We start from the raw sequence: 23854 nt of genomic DNA, 5'->3' as shown, positions 1-23854 counted from the left end.
ACTCTGGCGAGACAGTTCGCAGGCAGATAGGGTCTCATCCTGCGTACCAGGTGGAGTTGGTAGACAGCTGCCCTGGATACAGAATTGACCTGCGCCTCCATGGACAGCTGTGAGTCCAAAATGACTCCCAGGCTGCGCACCTGGTCCTTCAGGGGCACAGTTACCCCATTCAGGACCAGGGAATCCTCCACACCTGCCCGCCTCCTGTCCCCTAAAAACAAAAAAAATTGTTTCTTACACCCTGCCCGCCTGGAATGGGTTGCCCCAGCCACTCTGAGCGGCTTCCAGCCAAAATGCAGAAAAAGTCACACATAAAAATCTTCCGGAAACAGGGCTGCCTTCAGATGTCTACCGAAAATTACATTGACATCTGACGGGAGGGCAGTTCCACAGGGAGGGCGCCACTACAAAGGTACATTTCTCAGTTGTTCCTCCTCTGGCCCTGCCAACTACTGGTGCGCAGAATCCTGCCTGGATGGGAATGTCTCCCTTTTGCTGAAAAATTCTCCCCACCCTTCATTTAAACGTACAGGGGTACCTCGGTTTAAGTACTTAATTCATTCCGGAGGTCCGTTCTTAACCTGAAGCACCACTTTAGCTAATGGGGCCTCCCGCTGCCGCCACACGATTTCTGTTCTCATCCTGAAGCAAAGTTCTTAACCCGAGGTACTATTTCTGGGTTAGCGGAGTCTGTAACCTGAAGCGTATGTAACCCGAGGTACCACTGTACTCTCCATGGCCTTGGTTCCTTTACCCAAGGTGGGCAGGCAGGTCTTCCCTGGACTTTAGCCCTTGAGATGCAACCAGATCTACATAGAAAACAGATCCACCAACCCCCAGAGATTCCTCACCTTTGTGTTCAGCGGCTGCGGTGGATTCCGATCTCATTGCGCTGCCCACGAAGACGCCGTGGCGCCAGTTGAAGGCTTCGTACACCAGGGGCACACCTGTGGGGGAAATCAGTTTAGCGGGTGGGGTCCCCCAGAGAGGAGGGTTGCTCGGTGGGGTCCCCCAGAGTCTGGGAGGAGGAGCTGGAGGCCAGGGAGCTTACCTGCAGGTCTCCTGCCCCCAAAGATGATGGCATCGATAGGGACACCCTTGGGGGACTCCCAGTCCGGGTCCATGATAGGGCACTGGCGGGCTGGCGCACAGAAGCGTGAGTTCGGGTGGGCAGCTGGCCCCGCGTCACCTTGGCAGGAAGAGAAGGGAAAAGTTCAGGTTACCGGGGCCTATGCGCTCCCCACTTTGTTCTGTGCGACTACCCAGAATCCTTTGCAAACAAGCCACCCATCCTTGCCTGGTTTCCAAGGCTTGCCCTGCCAGGTGCTGATGGTCACTCCCGCAGGGATCATCTGGTCGATGCCCTCCCAGTAGACTCCCCCTTCGCTGGTCTCGGCCACGTTGGTGAAAATGGTGTTCCGCTGGATGGTGTGCATTGCGTTGGGGTTGGTTCTGGTGGACGTGCCGGGCGCCACCCCAAAAAAGCCGTTCTCGGGGTTGATGGCCCGCAAGCGGCCTACGCGTGAGAGGGGAGAAGATAATGAGCTGCAGAAAATTCTGCTCCGGATCCCAGGGCCTCTTCCCACCAGCCTTTCCCACGTGAGCCTCTATTTCCCCAGGCTTCCTTCTCTCCTTCACACGAGTAGCCGCTGTCTCTGCGCAAGCTTCTCTCTTTCCACCCACCAAATCCGCCATTCCTGAAGGAGCGTCTCCACCCCCATCGTTCTGCCTGGACACTGAGGTCCAGCGCCGAGGGCCTTCTGGCGGTTCCCTCGCTGTGAGAAGCCAAGTTACAGGGAACCAGGCAGAGGGCCTTCTCGGTGGTGGCGCCCTTCCTGTGGAACGCCCTCCCACCAGATGTCAAAGAGAAAAACAACTACCGGACTTTTAGAAGACATCTGAAGGCAGCCTTGTTTAGGGAAGCTTTTAATGTTTAATAGACTATTGTATTTTAATATTCTGTTGGAAGCCGCCTAGAGAGGCTGGGGGAAACCCAGCCAGATGGGTGGGGTATAAATAATAAATAAATTATTGTTATTATTATTATTATTCCCCTTTGAGCCATCTTAAGACTGGGGAGGTCAGGTGATCTGACCTCCCCATCTGCAGACAGGATGAGCGACAGACTACCTGGGAAATTAGGGGTGGCGGTACCTCAGTCCTAGGGGCCAAATGTGGACCCACTAGGCTTTCTGCCTGGCCCTCAAGATTTCTTTTAGGCCACACCCTCTCTCAGCAGGCCACACCTCTTACCAGCTTGCTCTGCCCTCAGAGTGGTTTAACTGTCCTGACAGGGAACTCTAGGCATTGTAGCTTTGTGACATTGGCCTCCTACTGCCTCTCAGCACCTTTAGCAAAACGACAGTTCCCATAATTCTTTGGGGAGAAGCCATGATGGTTTGAACTGCTTTAAATGTCAGGTGTGAAGCTGGCCAAGGCCCACAACCTGGAGTTAGTTAACTTTTCTGTGTACTTTTCCAACCTGAGGGGCCACATTCTCCTCTGAGCAACTGCCCAAAGGCCACCTGCCCGTGGTGGGCGGGGCCAGGGGCAAAAGTAGGCGGAGCACCAGGTGCAAATATCACCTTGGAAGCCAGAGGTGTTGTCAGTCGGCCTGAGGAGATGTGTGTATGCCCTAGGGATAGTTCCAAGGGCCACACAGCGATGCCTGAAGGGCCACATTCTCACCCTTACAAAGTGTGTTTATTTCCCCCCATTTTTATCCTGCTCTTCAAGGAGCTCGGGAGAGGGTATACCAGCTCCCAGTCCCCTAACGTTTATCCATACAACAACCCTGTGTGGTAGGGTTAGTCACAGAGAGAGGGGGAGAGTGAAACTGGACAAAGGTCATTCAGTGATCTTTGCAGGTGAGCAGAGATTTGAATGCAAGTCCCCTCATTCCGGCACCCTAACCACTGCACCGTACTGCCTCTCGTGACATAGCAAGCATGCTGCACCCTGCTCCTCTCATTCAGATCTGTTATGTACTGAGTTGAATAGGATCCAAAATGCAGCAGTCTGATTGGTCCTAGAACTATAGGATCGAAAATGCAGCAGTCTGATTGGTCCTAGAAAAATAGGATTCAGAATGCAGCAGTCTGATTGGTCCTAGAACAATGCAGCAGTATGATTGGTCTGCAGGAGCCACCCAATCCAGCTCCAGATGAAGTGAATCCACCACCTGATTGGCCTACAGGAGAATTCCGGAATTAGCCAATCATGTGCAGCCCATTGTGTAAATAATGTATATAAAGCAGATACTTTGGGGAAACTTCCATTCCTCCTCACCGCTATGAGCTGAATAAAGAGCATGAAATCCACTCTTGACTCTGAGTATATTTCAGGATCCAAACTCACCGTCACTGTCGAACTTCATCCACGCAATGTCGTCCCCCACGCACTCCACCCTCCAGCCAGGAAGCGTGGGATTCATCATGGCCAAGTTGGTCTTTCCGCAGGCGCTGGGGAAGGCCGCAGCCACGTATTTCTTCTTCCCCTCTGGGTTTGTGAGTCCCAGGATCTGGAAGGGAGAAACCCGCAACACGTAAATGTCTCAGGAGACGCACAGGGACAGAAAGGTGATGCGCAGGAACCCAAACACCAGAGACCCACGCACTGGCAATGGCACCCAAATTTTAGATGAGTTTCTTGTTTTAAGAAATCTAAGCCAACTTTAGGATACACGTAATCAGATATTTGCAGTGAAGGCTGTTTGCGTCATAAAGCCTAGTGCGGTTTAAACTTTAATGAGACATTTCCATGTGCTCTTTCCTAATTTTCTGGCGCAGCAGGTCAGGAAATTCAACAGATGATGCTTTTATAGCACAGAGAGGCAGCAGGGGGTAGATTGAATTTCTGCCTGTCACACAATGTCTAAACACAGAGAATCCTTCCTCCCCCCCCCCTTTTTTTTTTAAGGAAGGAACTTTGGTTTCGCAATGAAACATAAAAGTACCAGAATGGATTGTAATAAATGCCAATCCAAAGCCTTTATTTTAGACTAGCATTCCCCCATCCTGGTTGGGGCTTTTGGAAACTGTAGTCCAAAGGATCTGGAGAGTGCCAGGTCAGGGGAAGCTGTTTGTCTAAACACCTGCCAAGTGTTGAATTAGAGGGTTATCTGAAGCAACTCTTTAAAATGGCTCGACCAGAAGCAATGGATTGTTAGGGCCATTTTTTAAATAATGAAAGCTTCACTCAACGCACAAAGGTAAACTGCTGTTCTGCAGAGTTAATGGCATTCCCCAAATTACCCACGATGCTTTGGAGGCTGTTTCAGCCATGAACACTTATTTTGCAGTGAAAATACCCCCAGCTTCACGCACGTTTTCCCACAAGGCTTTGCACTTACACACCCGCTGTTGTGGGTCCCCTCGACTGCCCTTCCAACCTGGGCCAATAACCTCTGGGTCCTGACGAAAGACCTAAAAAATTCACCTCCGCCCCCCCGCCCTTCCATGCGTCAGACTCATCCTCGCTCATTTGGGATTTCAGCAGTCCTCTGCCACTCATTAACTAATTAATATTTGCTCGTTAAATATCCCCCTGAGGCAATGTAAACACCCCGTTGTCCTTTGGCCTTGCTCCCATGCCCCACATCCCTTCCCCAGTCCTGGCTACCAAGCCCCGGCCGAACCCAAACTGAGTAATATTCCAGGCTCCCAGAACCCTTTGCAGGAAACCCATTGCGCTGCCGCCACCCGGCATGCGAGACTGAACCCGCAAAGTCAGGACCGGCCCCGGGGCTCCGTAAAGAGGAGCCAAGAGTGCCTCTGAGCATGTACAGACTATGAAATTGTGGAGGGAATTTAGCTATTGACTCCTGGTTCCCCTTCATCCTACCCTGCCGGGCCTGCCTCTTCACAAACTATCTTCACAAACCATCCCTCTCACCAGCATATGCTCTGCCAGCCAGCCCTCGTCTTTGGCAATGCAAGAGGCAATGCGCAAAGCGAAACATTTCTTGCCCAGGAGGGAGTTGCCCCCATAGCCGCTGCCAAAGGAGACGATTTCTCGGCGTTCTGGGACATGCGCTATGAGGGTCTTCTCGGGGTTGCAAGGCCAGTTGTTCACCAATTCATCTGCAGTTGGAGGAGATAAACAGAGGTTGGCAATCTTATGGAAGAATTCCGCACCTGCCTCTGAACAACAGGACTTGGAGGGTGTCTCAGCAGCTGTACTGGGGAGGTTTGGTATTGTTCCGGTTTTTATTATGCATTTTGTGGTTTCATCTTGCGGTTTTACGCCGTGAACTGCCCTGAAATCTATGGATAAAGGACGCTATACAAATTTAATAATAATAATAATAATAATAATAATAATAATAATAATACTGTAAGAAACTAAGGCCGCATCCACACCCTACATTTAAAGCATTACTATATCCCTTTAATTCTTTTCCCCTGCTTCTTGGGGAAAAGCAATGACAAACCTGGACAGCATCTTAAAAAGCAGAGACATCACCTTGCCAACAAAGGTCCGTATAGTCAAAGCTATGGTTTTCCCAGTAGTGATGTATGGAAGTGAGAGCTGGACCATAAAGAAGGCTGATCGCCGAAGAATGGATGCTTTTGAATTCTGGTGCTGGAGGAGACTCTTGAGAGTCCCATGGACTGCAAGAAGATCAAACCTCTCCATTCTGAAGGAAATCAGCCCTGAGTGCTCACTGGAAGGACAAATCCTGAAGCTGAGGCTCCAAGACTTTGGCCACCTCATGAGAAGAGAAAAGACCCTGATGTTGGGAAAGATGGAGGGCACAAGGAGAAGGGGATTACAGAGGACGAGATGGTGGGACAGTGTTCTCGAAGCTACCAGCATGAGTAGACCCTGATGTTGGGAAAGATGGAGGGCGCAAGGAGAAGGGGACGGCAGAGGACGAGATGGTTGGACAGTGTTCTTGAAGCTACCCGCATGAGTTTGACCAAACTGCGGTAGGCAGTGGAAGACAGGAGGGCCTGGCATGCTCTGGTCCAGGGGGTCACAAAGAGTCGGACATGACTAAACAACTCAACAACAACAACATATCCCTTTAAACAGCCATGGCTTCGCCCGGAGAATCCTGGGAGCTGGGTGCTCTCAGATCAGCCTTCTTCAGATAGCGCTGGATCACAACTCCCATCATCCCTGACCATTGACTGAGGGCGGTGGGAGTTGTAGTCTGACAATGCCTGGGGATGCAAGGTTTGAAGAAGACGGTCTTGGGAGACCCGCTCACAGAGCTACAATTCCCAGAGCTCCCTGTCAAGAGGATTTTTATTGTGTTTTTTTTAAAAAAATAATATTTATTCAAAGTTTAAGAGTTACAGAAAGAAAAAAAGAAAAATACAAAATACAAAAAAAAATACAACAACAACAAAAAAGAAAATACACTCGCTTGAAAAAAAGAAAAAAGAACAGATTAAACCTTTGCAAAACTTTCTTCCTTTACTTATTTCCTTGACCTCCTCACACCTCCCATTTTTGTATTCTAGTTCAAATCGTTATTTCTGCAAATCCTTCCAACCTTATTTTCATTTAAGTAATTTAATTTATTTTAAAAACCACTTTTACTTTATCCAATCTTAACTCTCATCCAAACCTATATATCAATACTTATTCTTGAGACGTTTCTCTAAGGTCGAAAAAGATTCCCTTCCACGAATTTCCCAACTCTCATAACAAACAAAAAAGCAAATTATATTGTATACCCTTTGAGTAAGAGGATTTTTATTGTTAAACCACTCTGGGAACTGTAGCCGTGAGAGGGGAATGTGTGTCTCCGAAAGACTCTTAACAAACTACATCTCCCAGAATTCCTTGGGGGGAGCCATGACAGCTCAAAGCGCTATCACAGAGCTTTAAAATATCTGGTGAGAATGTGGCCACACTAAAGCTCCGACTCTTTAAGGATCTTTGTTAGAGCTAAACAAGGATCTCAAAAGAGAAGATAGAGAGGGACTGGAAGGTGTTTAAAGGATACTTGCAAAATTATACTGACAAATCAGAACTCCTGTTAGAATAAACAAGTTCCGTTATAAATACTGAAATACTAAATAAGATGGTGTCACAGAAAAAGAAGTAGAAAATTGGTTTAAAAGTGTGTGAGAGAAAGTAATAGAAGTGGAAAGAAATTGCAATTGAGTAGATTGGAAGTCTAACACAAGGGTGGGGTGAGGGAAAAGGAAGTATCTGTGGGATTGAGTGTGGGTATGTAATGAATATTTTCAAGGATTGTATGAAATGTATGTTTGTATATTTGTAACATGTATGTATGAATGTTGAATTATTTTAATAATAATAAAAAAATAATTTTTTTAAAAAAATGTTTATCTAAACTGGCATTTCCCTACACAATCTCTCTCTGCTACTAATAATTTAAGCAGAAGGAAGTCTTTGGCAGAGTTTTTGCACTTCCAGAGGATCGTGGGAGAGCAGAGCCTACTACAGTGGCACCTCGGGTTACATACGCTTCAGGTTACAGACTCTGCTAACCCAGAAATAGTGCTTCAGGTTAAGAACTTTGCTTCAGGATGAGAACAGAAATTGTGCTCCGGTGGCGCGGCAGCAGCAGCAGGCCCCATTAGCTAACGTGGTGCTTCAGGTTAAGAACAGTTTCAGATTAAGTACGGACGTTCGGAACGAATTAAGTACTTAACCCGAGGTACCACTGTATTTTCCCCTAGAGAGGGAACTTCAAGTGGGCGACACACATCACTGTACGTAGATTAAATCTATCATCCTGGTACTTCTCTCGGTGGTGCAACTAACACACTAGTGCATTTGGGTTTACCGTCATCCCGCAAATCTTTATGGGAATCACCATTTGCAATTTAAAGACTGCTGTCCACTGATGGAGATCTAGATCCAGGTTTGGGGCAAGTAACTCTTTGGTGCAATAGCCCCAGCAGTGATTTAAAATCACAAAACCCGCAGCAAAGTATGGGACCTTTAAAACAGCCCCTTCCAAGCTCTTCCAAAGTTCCTCTGTTCTTCTGTACTAAAAAGATACCACACCGCGTGGCAGGGGGTTAGACCACATGACCTGGTCCCTCCCAACTCTACAATCCCAGGATTTTAATTCCGCTAGCAGCCATTGACCAAGGCTCAGTGGGGGAAAGCAAGAGACTGCTTCGAAACCCGAGCCTCATCCCTAACCATTGGGGGGTCCCAAGAGGGGTGCCCCCCCCGCTTCCGAAATCCCAAAGAGGACCCTCTCACCTTCCAGGGGTAAAGGTCGCCCCACCGAATGCAAGCATTTGACAAACTCCCCGTCGCCGAGCGTGCGGAGAGCGGCCGTGCCCATCCGGGTCATGATCCGCATGCTGGCTACCACGTAGGCCGAGTCCGTGAGTTGGATGCCAATCTTGGAGAGAGGCGAGCCGATGGGCCCCATGCTGTAGGGGATAACGTACATGGTGCGGCCTGTGGGAGAGGAGGCACAAAGGAGTCACAGGCAGCAAGGTTATCGATTGCCAAAAATTGGGAAAACAGCAGCGTCCCAACTAAAACAGGCTGGTTTCCTAAAATGATGGAATACCTCCATATTGCCGAGCTAACAGGGAGGATAAGAGGAGACATGGTACAAAAAGTGAATAAGGAGTAGGCAATCTTTAAGGAACACATCAAAATTTAGGTGGGAAAAGTAGAATTTCTGGCAGATACGGAGTGAATCCAGAAAATGATTAGAGTGAAAGGAGAGTTAAGAGAAGAGATTAAAGAAATAATGAAACACGTTTAAGCTAGTTGGAAAAATAAAGTAGCGTAACAAGAACGGCTGGAAGTCAGGTCACTTGGTCAGTGTCCATATGGGGTAGGTGTGAAGGTATGTTGATATGTATAGTATAGGTAGGTATTACATAGAGTAGTGTAGGTATGTTTTATGTTATGAAAATTAGGTAGTGTGTTGTGTATGTGTATTGTGCAAATGTATATGCGTGTGTTTTCTATGTTAATAAAATAAAATATATAAAAAACAAAGGAGTCACAGGGGCACAACTGAAGGAAGAGTCATTGGATCACAGAAGGAGAGTTTTTGTGGGTGGAGACATCCCTTGAGGTGGGTTGGATATGTATTTGAAGCAATGAGCTAACAGGGTGCAAAGGAGCAGAAGGACAGGCCTATGGACAGCTAGAGAAAAAATAAACTAGGTCCAGGAGGAATTTAGCCCCATTGCTCCGCCCAGACACTGAGGTCCAGCTCCGAAGGCCTTCTGGCAGTTCCCTCATTGCGAGAAGCGAGGTTTTACAGGGAACCAGGCACAGGGCCTTCTCGGTGGTGGCACCCGCCCTCCCAGCAGATGTCAAGGAGATAAAGAATGACACCACTTTTAGAAGACATCTGAAGACAGTTTTTAATGTTTGATGTTTTGTTGTGTTTTTATATCTGTTGGGAGCCTCCCAGAGTGGCTGGGGCAACCCTGACAGATGGGAATAATAATAATAAGAATTTAGCCCAACTCTTCTCAGAAAGTCTCCCTGTCCTATTCACTGTCTATTCTCTCTTTACCTTTCATGCAGCCAGGAAAACGCTCATCCACTGCTCCCTTGAATGTTTGTGGGTTCATCCAGTTGCCCAGCTGCCCTTTGACCCCCGGCGCAGGAATGGGTACTGTGTCCCTCTGGTTTTCCGTCACAATGACCGTACGGCTCTCCACTCGTGCGACATCCTTGGGGTCTGTCTTGGCTAGCCAGCTACGTGGGAAGACAGAGGGGAAAAGCAAGGTTTGTTCTGTCACCCCCAAACCTGCGTGGCGTAGCCGACCAATGACAGGATTGTGGCGGCAGTGCCCACCCCCCCCGGCCGGTGGCTCTGCTGAGCCACCTCCCAGAATGCTCTGCAGGACATGTGCTGGCCATGCGCTTCTGGGGGCAGCTGCCTCCCGCCCTCCAATGCGCTCACCAGTTCTCATATTTCCCCAGTGGTTTGATGACGCCTTCAGACTCCAGGTAGTTCAAGATTTTGACATTCTCCTTCTCAGTGCCGTCGCAGATGTGGACGCTGTCCGGCTGGCAGAGTCGCACCCCGTGGTCCACAAACTCCTTCACCCGGCTTGAAAGTTTGCCCAGGTCCCCATGGAGCACCCGTGGGGCATGCGCCCAGCGCACTGGGGCTACAGACCAACATCTGAGAGACGAGGCTCCAAGCCTGCAAGACACACACACACACAGAGAGAGAGAGATCAAGCATGGAGCCACATGAGCAGAAGAAAATAAAAAGGAGTGGAGCTGGAGGAAACATAGATGGGCATCTCAATTTTCCCAGGCCTCTTGTTTGCCCAGGCCTCTCCTGAGTCCTTATCAGAGCGTTTAAATCGTGCAGAAATAGGCAGAGAGATTCCCCCGGGGGCACCCACAGCCTTCCAAAATGTGCAAATTGTACGCAAGCTTGGGCAGGCAAAAAGCAGTGTGTGCGCGACCCGTGAGCATGTGTGCTGGAGTTTATGCGCAAAGCCAGACGCCTGCGTTCCCCAGAAACTTTAGATGCCGCTGCACAACAGCGCGGGCGCATTTCCGCACAAGAGGCCCAGGCGCCTTGCTCGTCATTTTCAAATCTAGGCAATAAACAACACATTGGGAATGCGCAATTGGGGTGCGCTTATCTCTACGCGGCCCACGTTTATATGCAACGTCCCCCCCAAAAGTCAGTGTCCCCCCAAAAAAAGCTACCTCCGCCTCAAGGTTGAAACCAAGCGTGTTAGACAGGCTGGAGCCACAAGAGAAAAATGAGGACGTGGAATGAAACAGCGCCATCGCCAAAATGAGTGATAATGGGACTCTAACTTAAATTGCCTTTTGGGAATGGAGAGAAGGTATAGCATAAATGCTGGCAGATTTCCCCACAATGCACAACAGCACCTGGGGCAGGTGCGAAACACTGAGATGAATACTTGTAATAGGTGAAAATCTGAAGGTACCGTATTTTTTGCTCTATAAGACTCACTTTTCCCCTCCTAAAAAGTAAGGGGAAATGTGTGTGCGTCTTATGGAGCGAATGCAGGCTGCGCAGCTATTCCAGAAGCCAGAACAGCAAGAGGGATTGCTGCTTTCACTGTGCAGTGATCCCTCTTGCTGTTCTGGCTTCTGAGATTCAGAATACTTTTTTTCTTGTTTTCCTCCTCCAAAAACTAGGTGCGTCTTGTGGTCTGGTGCATCTTATAGAGCGAAAAATACGGTGCCTTTCCCTGAGTCAGACCATCGGTCCACCTTGCTCCTTATTGTTTACACCGGACAAAAGTGGCTTTCCAGAATTTCAGGCAGGGCTAGAAACTCAGATACATAAACTAGGCAGTGAATGGATCCTTGAATCAGGATTACAGTCGCCAAAACCGAAGGTCCATTTGCCATTTTGGGGCTGGACAGCTCTGAAGTCGTATTTCCTTGCATGACTTTTGGGTTCCCGAAATTCATTCTGACCGTGCGGATAAAACATCACGGCTATAATTTGACAGGATGTGTTGCTGGTGTGAAAAAACAAGGCATACCCAAGGATCCCCAGGCATGTGGGGAGAAATCAGGCAGCATCCTTGGCGCCTGGGCATATTCACTCGGCCACAGGTGGCCAATAGCCGGGTACAAAATGCCCCTGGCGAATTTTGAACGCTGGTTTTGGGCAGGGAGTCTTACCTGGAAGGACACAACCTGGGGTTTTCTGGAGGCTCTACCAACGAGCTACGGCCTGTCCCCTATGCGCAAAGCTGCAGGTTGCGGACGGGAGAGGATGGCACACATGCCGCCTTGCTAGCAACCTCCCCGCTCAAAGCGTATTTTCTTTTTTAAAATAAAACATGGCGTTCGCAAGTTATCAGGAGGTTTGCTCAAGGGTGAAATAACAAGCACCTGCCCTAATGCCTTTGTCGCCAAGGCAAGCAGGAAAATCCCATTGGCAAAGCCCAGCTCCGTGCCTAACATGCATGCACCATGTGCCACAAAACTCTGTGTGCACGCTCGTGAACTTGTGTGCGTGCGACCAGGGTGACTCTCCTATCCTTGGAGGTTGTTAAGCAGAGGTTGGGCGGCCATTTGTCACGGCTGCTTTTGTCGAGATTCCCGCATTAGAGGGGGTTGGACTAGATGACCCCTGGGTCCCTTCCACCCATAGCTGTCCACTTTTCCCTTTTCTTGCTAGGAATCCTATTCGGAATAAGAGAATTTCCCTTTTAAAAAAGGGAAACGTTGAGAGCTATGCTTCCGCCTCTAAGATTCTAGGACAGGCTTCCTCAACCTGCGGCCCTCCAGATGTTTTGGAGACTACAATTCCCATCACCCCTGACCACTGGGCCTGCTAGCTAGGGATCATGGGAGTTGTAGTAAAAAAAAAAAACCCATCTGAAGGGCTGAGGTTGAGGACGCCTGTCTTAGGACAATATCGACAGGTGTGGATCTGTGGACCCTAGACTGTTTGTGAGCATGTACGCACCTCGCTGACCCTTGCACGGGAGATCTGGGGAAAGGGTTTGCTTCTCCCCCACCCCCCGGATTGGCAGAGGACCCACAGTGAGGAGTCGAGGAGCCTTGGCTGGGCTCCAGGCGGCAGGGCAAAGGGCAAAGGGCCAGGCCACACGGTGGCGTGGACTTTCACCCGAGCCAAGGCTCCCGGCGGAGCGGGAGGGGGGGGGAGGTCCCGGCCATGCCCCCAGGGCGCCGGGTCGGAGGCCTGCCTGCGTGCGGGAACATGTTGTTCCCAGATAGAGGCGCAGGCCCTCCCCGCCTTGCCCCACAGCTCCCATGTGGTATCTCCCCACTACCACGGGGAGTTGTCTTAATTAAAAAAGAAGGGGGGGGGAGACAAGCCTAGATCAGATCACAAAAAGTGTGCCACTTTGTCTGCAACTTTGCACGGGGTGGGGTGGGGGGATTAAGGAGACTGGATCCTGCTTTGATCAAGCAACAACCTCAGAGGAGAACTCCGGCCCCTACCAGGGGATTGAACCCGGGACCTTGTGCATGCCCTACCTGTGAGCTACCGCAATTCCTCTCCCCCACTGATTTCCTCCCCAGCCACTTTGACTCCGACGCTGCGGGGACCAACAGAGTCCTTCCGATTCATTCGGAGAGGGTTCAGCTTTTGCACCTTTCCACCTACCTAACTGCTCGACCTCTGACAGGACACTTTAAAAAAAAAAAAAAACCCACCGGCCTCAGTTTCCATCTGTAAAATGGGAACGCTTGATGTGTGTGGCGGGGAAGAAGGACTGTCTTGCAGACAGGCTACAGGACGTCGCAATGGATTGTTCTTGAAGAACACTCCATTCATTGTTTTGTTTTGTTTTAAAAAGTGGACACACACCACAAGAATCCTGTAGTGTCAGTTTCCTCTTCCCTCCTGTACCTTTTTCCTTGTGTGTCATGGTTTTTTCCCCCCCTTTGGGGAGGGGGTTAAATGATAAGCCTGTGGGTAGCAACTGTCTTGTTTTGATTGTATGTAAGCCACCCTGAAGAGCGGGGTACAAACGCTCTAAATAAACCAACTATGACTGAATATTGCTCCCATTTTACAGGTAAAGGAACTGAGGCACGGAGCAAGAGAGAGAGAATGTGACTGACCCAAGGCCACAAAATGACTCTGTGGCAGAGATGGGGCTGGAAGCCGTGTGTGCAACATACCCACGTTTTAAAATGTGCGTATTTGCTTTACGGTCACCCCCAAGCTGTCGCTGCTCCCATTTTACAGAGCAGCCCTCTGTGTGTGTTTTGTTTGTGTGTCCAAAGGCTAAAGAAGGTAGCCAAGGTGAGGTAATCTGGAGCCAGGAGATTGACAGCCATAAAACGGTTCAAGCTGGCTGGGAGGCTTGCATGGAGAGAATGAGACCCTGTACTGCAACTGGAGATTGCAGCGTGTGTGTTTGTTTGCAGGGAGAAAGATCTTCCTGCAACTCTTTAGGACCCGGATTAGTGTCCCAGCCTTGGTTTATCTGGAGGAGGGCAATCGAAGAGGAAATATTAAGAGTTGTTAAAACAAAGCAGAGGTGATTGGGCTTAGAGTGTTGCTGTTTCCTCTTATGGGTAAAAGGTTGTAGTGGAAGGGGGGGGGAGGGTGTTTGTGGGTGACGTGGAGAGCGAGAAGCAGGAGGCAGAGGCCGCCTAACAAACAAGGGTGGCATTGCCAGAGCACAAGGACCCATCTGTGTCCCCGGCTGCAAGCACTCTGCCTGCAAAGGAAGCAGGGCACCCAAAATTTAGAAGCTCCTTCGCACAATTGGGGGGGGGGTACAGTTTTAGAGTTTTAACCTCAGAAGGGGGTCCACATTTGCATCTTAGGCAGGGGCACAGACAAGGAAGGGAGACAGACAGAATAAAGGGAGGGGGAGCATCTCTAAAGGAGATAGAGGCAGGATCATCAAATCTCAAGAATTGGAAAGGACGGGGGGGGGGGTGATCTAGTTCACGCCCCTTGCAATATTCAACTATGTGTCAGGAAGGAATGCACGAGCACAGTTGGGAAGGGACAGGAGGCCTCGCTTGGCGGAAGCAAACGGCTCTGGACGCCTTATACCCATTTCACAGACCGTGCAAACTGAGGCTGGACTTCTCTCCCCCCCCCCCCCCCAGACAGTCCCGTTCTTACTCCAGTCACATGAAGTAAGAGGAGCTTTGGGTTGCATTTTTTCCTGAATGGCATCACGTTATTTTAAAAATCACATGCAGATTATTATGGAATAAAAACACACCAGGGGGGAGGGGTATGCTTGTTTGCTTTTTACATGGGTATTTTGTCTTCCCGCCCGCCCCGCCCCACTTAAGCGAACCCCTCTCCTCCAGGACCACCCCAAAGAAGAGTGGGGTGACACCCTTCGAAGCGAAGGTCATTCCCTTGAACTCCATGAGATCTGCCGAAAGGACTGAAGCAGAAGTTGGGGGGCCAAGGATGGGGTGGGGGGTGGAAAGAGAGAGAGGGACAGAGGCTTGGAGAGGCGAGATCGCGGAGGCTGGAGACTGGGGAAGAAAGGGGAAGGGGTTTCAGTGATGCATTGAAACGGGGGTGGGGGTCAGGGAGAGTCAGAAGTGGGGTGCAGACAGAGGGAGTCGAGGGGGCCACGGCGGGCGTGTGCTCACCCCAGGATCCGCGTGTAAGGCGCCGGCATCGCGTCCCCCCTTCCCGCAGCCCCCTCGCAGCGCAGGATGGACCCAGGCGTCCGGGCGCCCGATTTAAAGAGGAAGGGGGAGGAGACCCACGTCCTGGCCCGCCCCATAGGCTGCTGGGGGACGGGCCCCCCGCCCGCCCCGCTCCTCCTCCTCCTCCGTCCTCCTCTCCACGTTGCCGCCGCCTGCAAACGGGCATGATGTAAGAGCCGCTCGCAATTGCCAGGAAGGGCCGCGGAGGGAGAGACAGCGCTTGACTCCAGGCTCTGCCACTGGGAGTCAGGCACGAAGGGGTTAAGAGCGCAGAGGAAGCTGCCGGGCCAGGCGCTACTAGGTCACGCCCCCTCCAAAAAAAAGGAAAATCAGGGCTTTCTGTTTTATTTTTGCAGTCTACCCTCTGAGATCATCATGGACTTCGAAGGGAGCCGAGGGTCATCTAGTCCAACCCCGTGCAATGCGGGAATTCTGCCCAACAGCTGTCCCTGCCAAACACACTTACTCAATGTGACAGCCAAACACACTGACTCAATGATCAACTTTGCTCCGGGATCAGACCATGAACGTGGCTCACAAGGCGTTTTTGTGTCTCTAGACCTTGGTTTCTTGACTTTGGGTCTCCGGTTGTTTTTTGACTGCAATTCCCTAGTTGGGGATGATGGGAGTTGTAGTCTGAAAAATAGCAGGAGACCCAAAGCTGGAGAAACCTGCATCTGGACTAATAACTTTGTTGTTGTTGTTTAGTTGTGTCCGACTCTTCATGACCCCCTGGACCGGAGCACGCCAGGCACTCCTGTCTTCCACTGCCTCCCACAGTTTGGTCAAACTCATGCTGGTAGCTTCGAGAACACTGTCCCACCATCTCGTCCTCTGTCGTCCCCTTCTCCTTGCGCCCTCCATCTTTCCCAACATCAGGGTCTTTTCCAGGGAGTCTTCTCTGCTCATGAGGTGGCCAAAGTCTTGGAGCCTCAGCTTCAGGATCTGTCCTTCCAGTGAGCACTCAGGGCTGATTTCCTTCAGAATGGATACGTTTGATCATCTTGCAAGAGTCTCCTCCAGCACCAGAATTCAAAAGCATCCATTCTTCAGCGATCAGCCTTCTTTATGGTCCAGCTCTCACTTCCATACATCACCACTGGGAAAACCAGAGCTTTGACTATACGGACCTTTGTTGGCAAGGTGATGTCTCTGCTTTTTAAGATGCTGTCTAGGTTTGTCATTGCTTTTCTCCCAAGAAGCAGGCGTCTTTTAATTTTGTGGCTGCTGTCACCATCTGCAGTGATCAGGGAGCCCAAGAAAGTAAAATCTCTCACTGCCTAATTTCCAGTGGCCATGATCTTAGTTTTTTTGATGTTGAGCTTCAGACCATATGTTGCGCTCTCTTTCACCCTCATTAAAAGGTTCTTTAATTCCTCCTCACTTTCTGCCATCAAGGTTGTGTCATCTGCATCTCTGAGGTTGTTGATATTTCTTCCGGCAATCTTAATTCTGGCTAGAGATTCATCCAGCCCAGCCTTTCGCATGATGAATTCTGCATATAAGTTAAATAAGCAGGGAGACAATATACAACCTTGTCGTACTCCTTTCCCAATTTTGAACCAATCAGTTGTTCCACTTAGGAACATTTAAACTCATTTCTGTAACTGCAGGGTTTGGCCTTGATGACCCTTCCAACTCTACAATTCTTTGCTGCTAAGTTTTGCTGCCTGGGTTTTCTTGTTGCTGTATAGAGCAGCACAGGAATATGACCTTTGAGAAGTTTGTAAGTAAAACCATCTTGACCGGGCCACAGGTGTGGTATCTTTTTAGTACAGAAGAACAGAGGAACTTTGGAAGAGCTTGGAAGGGGCTGTTTTAAAGGTCCCATACTTTGCTGCGGGTTTTGTGATTTTAAATCACTGCTGGGGCTATTGCACCAAAGAGTTACTTGCCCCAAACCTGGATCTAGATCTCCATCAGTGGACAGCAGTCTTTAAATTGCAAATGGTGATTCCCATAAAGATTTGCGGGATGACGGTAAACCCAAATGCACTAGTGTGTTAGTTGCACCACCGAGAGAAGTACCAGGATGATAGATTTAATCTACGTACAGTGATGTGTGTCGCCCACTTGAAGTTCCCTCTCTAGGGGAAAATACAGTGGTACCTCGGGTTAAGTACTTAATTTGTTCCGGAGGTCCGTTCTTAATCTGAAACTGTTCTTAACTGAAGCACCACTTTAGCTAATGGGGCCTCCTGCTGCTGCCGTGCCGCTGGAGCACGATTTCTGTTCTCATCCTGAAGCAAAGTTCTTAACCTGAAGCACTATTTCTGGGTTAGCGGAGTCTGTAACCTGAAGCGTATGTAACCCGAGGTACCACTGTAAGTACATACTAAATTTTCTGGGGCGATTTATCAAGGTACTGTGTTGTATACAGTGGACGCTCAGGTTGTGAACATGATCCGTGCGGGATGCACGTTCGCAACCCACAGTGTTCGCAATCCGCGGCGGCGCATCTGTGTACGCATGGGTTGCGATTCGGCGCTTCTGCGCATACACAACCACCGAAACCCGGAAGTAACCCGTTCCGGTACTTCCGGGTTTCGGCGGTCCATAACCCAAAAAAACGCAACCTGACTGTACTTTCTCCCCAGTAGGCGTGGATGTTCTATGCAGGGGCAGGCCCTGACTCTTGATCTTGTGGCCCCGCCCCTTTTTGAACCACACCCACTAGGCCACACCCCCTCCCGTGCTCCCTCCTTTATGGAGCCTGAGCTGGAGGTCATGTTATAAGTACTTGTTTTCTGCCTGCAGAGAATTTTTATTTACCGTATTTTTCGCTCTATAAGACGCACCAGACCACAAGACGCACCTAGTTTTTGGAGGAGGAAAACAAGAAAAAAAATATTCTGAATCTCAGAAGCCAGAACAGCAAGAGGGATCGCTGCGCAGTGAAAGCAGAAATCCCTCTTGCTGTTCTGGCTTCTGGGATTGCTGCGCAGCCTGTGGTCGCTCCATAAGACGCACACACATTTCCCCTTACTTTTTGGGAGGGAAAAAGTGAGTCTTATAGAGCAAAAAATACGGTATTTTTATCTCATGGAATGGCAGAGATGGAAGGGGCCCCAGGGGTGCTCTAGTCTGACCCCGCTGCAAGGCAGGAATCTCAACGAAAGCATCCATGACAGACGGCCCTCCAACCTCTGTTTGTCCTACCCTCCAGACCAGGAGAAAACAAACTTGCTCCATGTGACAGCCATTGAGATATTTGAAGACGGCTATCATCTCTCAGTCTCCTTGTGATGGTCCAGGGGGGAGGTTACCGTGGGGCAAGGTCCAAGACCTGAGTTGAGGGTCGGCAGACAGTCCTCCACGGGCGAAGTGGGGTCCACAGCGAGAAGCCGGGCAAGGACAGGAACTCTGGGGGAAACAGGACTGGATGCTGGCTGAAACAGCTCTTCAACGACGTTGCTCCCACAACCTGGGACCGGGCCGACTGGCCTTTATCTGTTCTGAGGCCAGGGGCGGCCCCGGCCCCTAGGAGACCTGCCTCTCTTGGCCTTAAGGCGAACACTCCTCCTGGGAGAAACCAGTTCCCTTCGCCTCTCTGCCCTGAGCCTCTGCAGTTCAGGAGAGGCTGAAGGGTTACTGGGCCCAGGGGGAGACTCACCTGCAGGCACTGAGTCCTCAACCACCTCTGGAGCCAGAGTGGATTCACCTGGTGCCTGCTCCTGAGGATCCGGCACAGGTGCAGGCGCTTCAGAATCAAGGCCCTGCCCCAGTTCAGCCGGCCCTGGAGGCGGGGACTCCTGTGCAGGCTGGGATTCCTCCGGTTCAGCCTCTGAATCGGATTCCCAGGCCATCACACTCCTCTTTTCCAGGCTAAAGATACCCCTCCTCTGGAGCTTGTCAATATCCGTCTTAAACTGTGGTGCCCAGAGCTGGACACGGTATTCTGGGTGTGGTCTGACCAAGACAGAATAGAGTGATACTATGACTTCCCTTGACCCGGTTAATAATAATAATAATAATAATAATAATAATAATAATAATTCATTATTTCTCCCTGCCCATCTGGCTGGGTTTCCGCAGCCACTCTGGGCGGCTTTCAACAGAACGTTAAAAACTTATTCAAACATTAAAACTTCAAACATTAAAAACTTCCCTAAACAGGACTGTTGATGAAGCCTAGGATACCTTTCCCTTTTTTCCTCCTGCATCACACTGCTGACTCATGTTCAGCTTGTGGCCAACCAAGACCCCTAGATCTTTTTCACGTGTATTGCTAGGAAGAAAAGTGTCCCCCATCCTATATTTGTGCACCTGATTCTTCCTAAGTGCAGAACCTGACATTTGTCCCTGTTGAAATCCATTTTGTTAGTTTGGCCAGACCCTTGATAATTGGTTCCCAGACCAACTTGATCATCTTGGTGGGCTACCACTGCACACCTTCCAGTTAGTCAATATCCTTCTTAAATTGTGCCCAGAATGGGACTTAACTTTCCAGGTGGCCTGACCAAGGCAGAATAGAGTCTGACTATGACTTCCCTTAGGGACACGGGTGGCGCTGTGGGTTAAACCACAGAGCCTAGGGCTTGCCGATCAGAAGGTTGGTGGTTCAAATCCCCGCGACGGGGTGAGCTCCCGTTGCTCGGTCCCTGCTCCTGCCAACCTAGCAGTTCGAAAGCACACCAGTGCAAGTAGATAAATAGGTACCACTCCGGCGGGAAGGTAAACGGCGTTTCCGTGCGCTGCTCTGGTTCACCAGAAGCGGCTTAGTCATGCTGGCCACATGACCCAGAAGCTGTACACTGGCTCCCTCGGCCAATAAAGCGAGATGAGCGCCGCAACCCCAGAATCGGTCACAACTGGACCTAATGGTCAGGGGTCCCTTTACCTTTACAATACTGTCTTATTTATTTTATAGTAGAGTACATTGTTCAATAGGGGACGTGGATGGCGCTGTGGTCTAAACCACAGAGCCTAGGGCTTGCCGATCAGAAGGTCGGCGGTTCGAATCCCCGCGACGGGGTGAGCTCCCGTTGCTCGGTCCCTGCTCCTGCCCACCTAGCAGTTCGAAAGCATGTCAAAGTGCAAGTAGATAAATAGGTACTGCTCCGGCGGGAAGGTAAACGGCGTTTCCGTGCGCTGCTCTGGTTCGCCAGAAGCGGCTTAGTCATGCTGGCCACATGACCCGGAAGCTGTATGCCGGCTCCCTCGGCCAGTAAAGCGAGATGAGTGCCGCAACCCCAGAGTCATCCGCGACTGGACCTAATGGTCAGGGGTCCCTTTACCTTTACCTATGACTTCCCTTGACCAGAACACCATACTACTGCTGATGCAGCCTAGAATGGCATTAGCTTTTTTTTGCTGCTGTATCACACTGAGGACTCATGTTCAGCTTGTGAACATGACAAAAATGTGCCGGTCGGCCATAGACTGATGGAGGCCTATGAGGAATAACAGTGAAATATACTCAGAGTCGAGAGTGGATTTCATGCTCTTTCTTCAGCTCATAGTGGTGAGGAGGAATGGAAGTTCCCCCAGAATGTCTGCTTTGTATACATTATTTACACAATGGCCCCACGTGATTGGCTAATTCCGGGATTCACCTGTAGGCCAATCAGGTTGCGGATTCACTTCTACCTGGAGCTGGATTGGGTGGCTCCTGTGGACCAATCAGACTGCTGCATTCTGAATCCTATTGTTCTAGGACCAATCAGACTGCTGCATTCTGAATCCTATTGTTCTAGGACCAATCAGACTGCTGCATTCTGAATCCTATTGTTCTAGGACCAATCAGACTGCTGCATTCTGAATCCTATTGTTCTAGGACCAATCAGACTGCTGCCTTTTGGATCCTATTCAACTCAGTACATAACAAACAGGAACAACCTTCTGTAAAGCTTCCTCTGCGTGGTTGCCTAGAGGCAGTTTCCGCTCACCTCTGGCGACTTTGTGGCTCTTGAGAAGGCTGGTCTGAAGAATGACAGCCGCCTGTCTTTTCCAGCTGTCAGGCTTCCACACAACAGACCACAGGTGGGTTGTTGTAGGGGAAAGTCATTGGTGGTAAGAATGTAGAAGGAGCCTCTGAGCACATGCAAAGAGCACTAAGAAATAATCAGTCTTCAAAACTGGAGGAATGCTATATAGCGGCACCTTGGTTCTCAAACTTAATCCATTCTGGAAGTCCATTGCAAAACCAAAGCGTTCCAAAACCAAGGCGCACTTTCCCATAGACAGTAATGCAAAATGGATTAATCCGTTCCAGAGTTTTAAAAGCAACCCCTAAAACAGCAATTTAACATGAATTTTACTATCTAGTGAGACCACTGATCCGTAAAATGAAAGCAATAAACAATGTACTGTACTGTACTATAAAATAAATAAGAGTATTATAGATGATAAAAATTAAAATTAACTTTTTTTCCTCCTTACCAGCCCTCATGAATAGTCATTGTTTGGATGGGGGGCTTTTATCCATTTCCACAGTCACACAATCAATCAGTAGCTGAACTGAGTTCCACACAGTCACAACAACAAATTAACCAAAAAAGCCTCAAAAGCAAAAACACAAAATAAATAGCAAAAACAAAAGCGCCAAACTTAATCCGTTCCGGAAGTCCATTTGACTTCTGAAATGTTTGAAAACCAAGGCGCGGCTTCCGATTGGTGCAGGCGCCCCGGAAACAGCTGCATCGGATGTTCGGCTTCTTAAAAACGTTCAGAAACCGGAACAGTTACTTCCGGGTTTTCAGCGTTTGAGAACCAAGGTACACTGTATATCAGACAGCCCTGTATGATCTCTTTTTGTGCTGTGCTGACTCCGGCCACCAGGTGGCACTGCCTGCCTAGGGAAAAAACCACATTTTTACCCTAGAGCCTGCTTAGTTTTGTCCAGGAGATCACTAGCTTTCCTGGGGAGGAAGGAAATCCAGATATCTTCTCCATTGGTAGGCTTCCATTCACAAGCTGCAATATCTTGTCGCTGGAGAAAAAAAAAACCCAGCTATTCCTGTTGTTTAGTTGTTTAGTCGTGTCCAACTCTTTGTGGCCCCCTGGACCAGAGCACGCCAGACACTCCTGTCTTCCACTGCCTCCCGCAGTTTGATCAAAGTCATGCTGGTAGCTTCGAGAACACTGTCCCACCATCTCGTCCTCCGTCATCCCCTTCTCCTTGCGCCCTCCATCTTTCCCAACATCAGGGTCTTTTCCAGGGAGTCTTCTTCCCTTCTCATGAGGTGGCCAAAGTCTTGGAGCCTCAGCTTCAGGATCTGTCCTTCCAGTGAGCACTCAGGGCTGATTTCCTTCAGAATGGAGAGGTTTGATCTTCTTGCAGTCCATGGGACCCTCAAGAGTCTCCTCCAGCACGAGAATTCAAAAGCATCCATTCTTGGGCGATCAGCCTTCTTTATGGTCCAGCTCTCACTTCCATACATCACTACTGGGAAAACCATAGCTTTAACTATACGGACCTTTGTTGGCAAGGTGATGTCTCTCCTTTTTAAGATGTTGTCCAGGTTTGTCACTGTTTTTCTCCCAAGAAGCAGGCGTCTTTTAATTTCGTGGCTGCTGTCACTATCTGCAGTGAACATGGAGCCCAAGAAAGTAAAATCTCTCACTTCCTCCATTTCTATGGTTTTCCCAGTAGTGATGTATGGAAGTGAGAGCTGAACCATAAAGAAGGCTGATCGCCGAAGAATGGATGCTTTTGAATTCTGGTGCTGGAGGAGACTCTTGAGAGTCCCATGGACTGCAAGAAGATCAAACCTCTCCATTCTGAAGGAAATCAGCCCTGAGTGCTCACTGGAAGGACAGATCCTGAAGCTGAGGCTCCAAGACTTTGGCCACCTCATGAGCAGAGAAGACTCCCTGGAAAAGACCCTGATGTTGGGAAAGATGGAGGGCACAAGGAGAAGGGGACGACGGAGGATGAGATGGTGGGACACTGTTCTCGAAGCTACAAACATGAGTCTGACCAAACTGCGGGAGGCAGTGGAAGACAGGAGGGCCTGGCGTGCTCTGGTCCAGGGGGTCACGAAGAGGCGGACATGACTAAACGACTCAACAACAACAACATATCTCTGAGGAGCTCGAGGGGGCATCCATGGTGCTTCTTCTGTCCTTACAACATCCCTGTGGTGCAGGTTAGGCTGAAACATTGTTACTGGTGGCTCAAGGTCTAGCAGAGCCGTCTTACCCATAGGCCCTAGGGGTGCTGGGCACCTGGGCTCTGGGCTCTCAGGGGCGCCAGGACGAGAGTCCGGGGCCCAAGAGTTGAGTCCAGGGAAGAGTTCACCTGTCGGTCGGAGCGCTGCAGTGGGCTCTTCTGCTGTGGGCGGCTCTGCACCGTGGGTTTGGGGGCGACCGAGCCCGCGAGACGCTGAGGCAGGTGGGCGAATCTGCCCCCCTGTGCACTTGGGACTCGGCAACCGGGCGGATCTTTGCACCCTGGCGCCATGTTTAGGGAAGCTTTTAATGTTTAACAGACCACTGTATTTTAATATTTTGTTGGAAGCCGCCCAGAGTGGCTGGGGAAACCCAGCCAGATGGGTGGGATATAAATAATAAATTATTATTATTATTATTATTATTATTATTATTATTATTATTATTTGCTTAAGACAGCCCTGAGGTCAACAGCAAGCAGACGGTGGAACTGAACCTGAGTCTCGAAAGTCCTAGTCCAGCGCTCTAACCGCTGCACCACACTGTCCTTCTCTGGAATCTGGTTGGCAACAGAGGGTTGGTCTGGAGAGGATTCTGCTTGTGCTTATGAAACATGGAGGCCAAGATCATAACACATTGGTTGATTGATTGA

General features: G+C 49.7%; 1 protein-coding gene and 2 long non-coding RNA genes across 3 annotated transcripts in view; 2 read left to right on the top strand and 1 right to left on the bottom strand.

The window, feature by feature from the left end:
* Positions 1–15177, bottom strand: part of PCK2 (phosphoenolpyruvate carboxykinase 2, mitochondrial) — a 20691-nt gene extending 5514 nt beyond the window's left edge. The window contains exons 1-9 of the mRNA XM_079951872.1: positions 15031–15177; positions 9878–10123; positions 9485–9669; positions 8197–8400; positions 4894–5081; positions 3358–3520; positions 1298–1516; positions 1052–1189; positions 852–947 (exon numbers count right to left, since the gene is read on the bottom strand). Coding sequence (XP_079807998.1) covers positions 852–947; positions 1052–1189; positions 1298–1516; positions 3358–3520; positions 4894–5081; positions 8197–8400; positions 9485–9669; positions 9878–10123; positions 15031–15167 — 1576 coding nt within the window. The 5' untranslated portion in view covers positions 15168–15177. The remainder of the gene's footprint in view (positions 1–851; positions 948–1051; positions 1190–1297; positions 1517–3357; positions 3521–4893; positions 5082–8196; positions 8401–9484; positions 9670–9877; positions 10124–15030) is intronic.
* LOC307202364 overlaps positions 1–23854 on the top strand; it is a 237422-nt gene that overhangs the window by 163199 nt on the left and 50369 nt on the right. The window lies entirely within an intron of this gene.
* On the top strand, positions 12297–23854 carry LOC307202374. Its single transcript, XR_013832863.1, has 3 exons — positions 12297–12932; positions 13476–13595; positions 23662–23854. It is a non-coding gene; the product is annotated as an uncharacterized lncRNA (long non-coding RNA).

The sequence above is a fragment of the Podarcis cretensis genome, assembly GCF_951804945.1.
Source record: "Podarcis cretensis genome assembly, chromosome: 13".
Lineage (NCBI taxonomy): Eukaryota > Metazoa > Chordata > Lepidosauria > Squamata > Lacertidae > Podarcis > Podarcis cretensis.
This window is presented reverse-complemented; position numbering and strand designations above follow the sequence as displayed.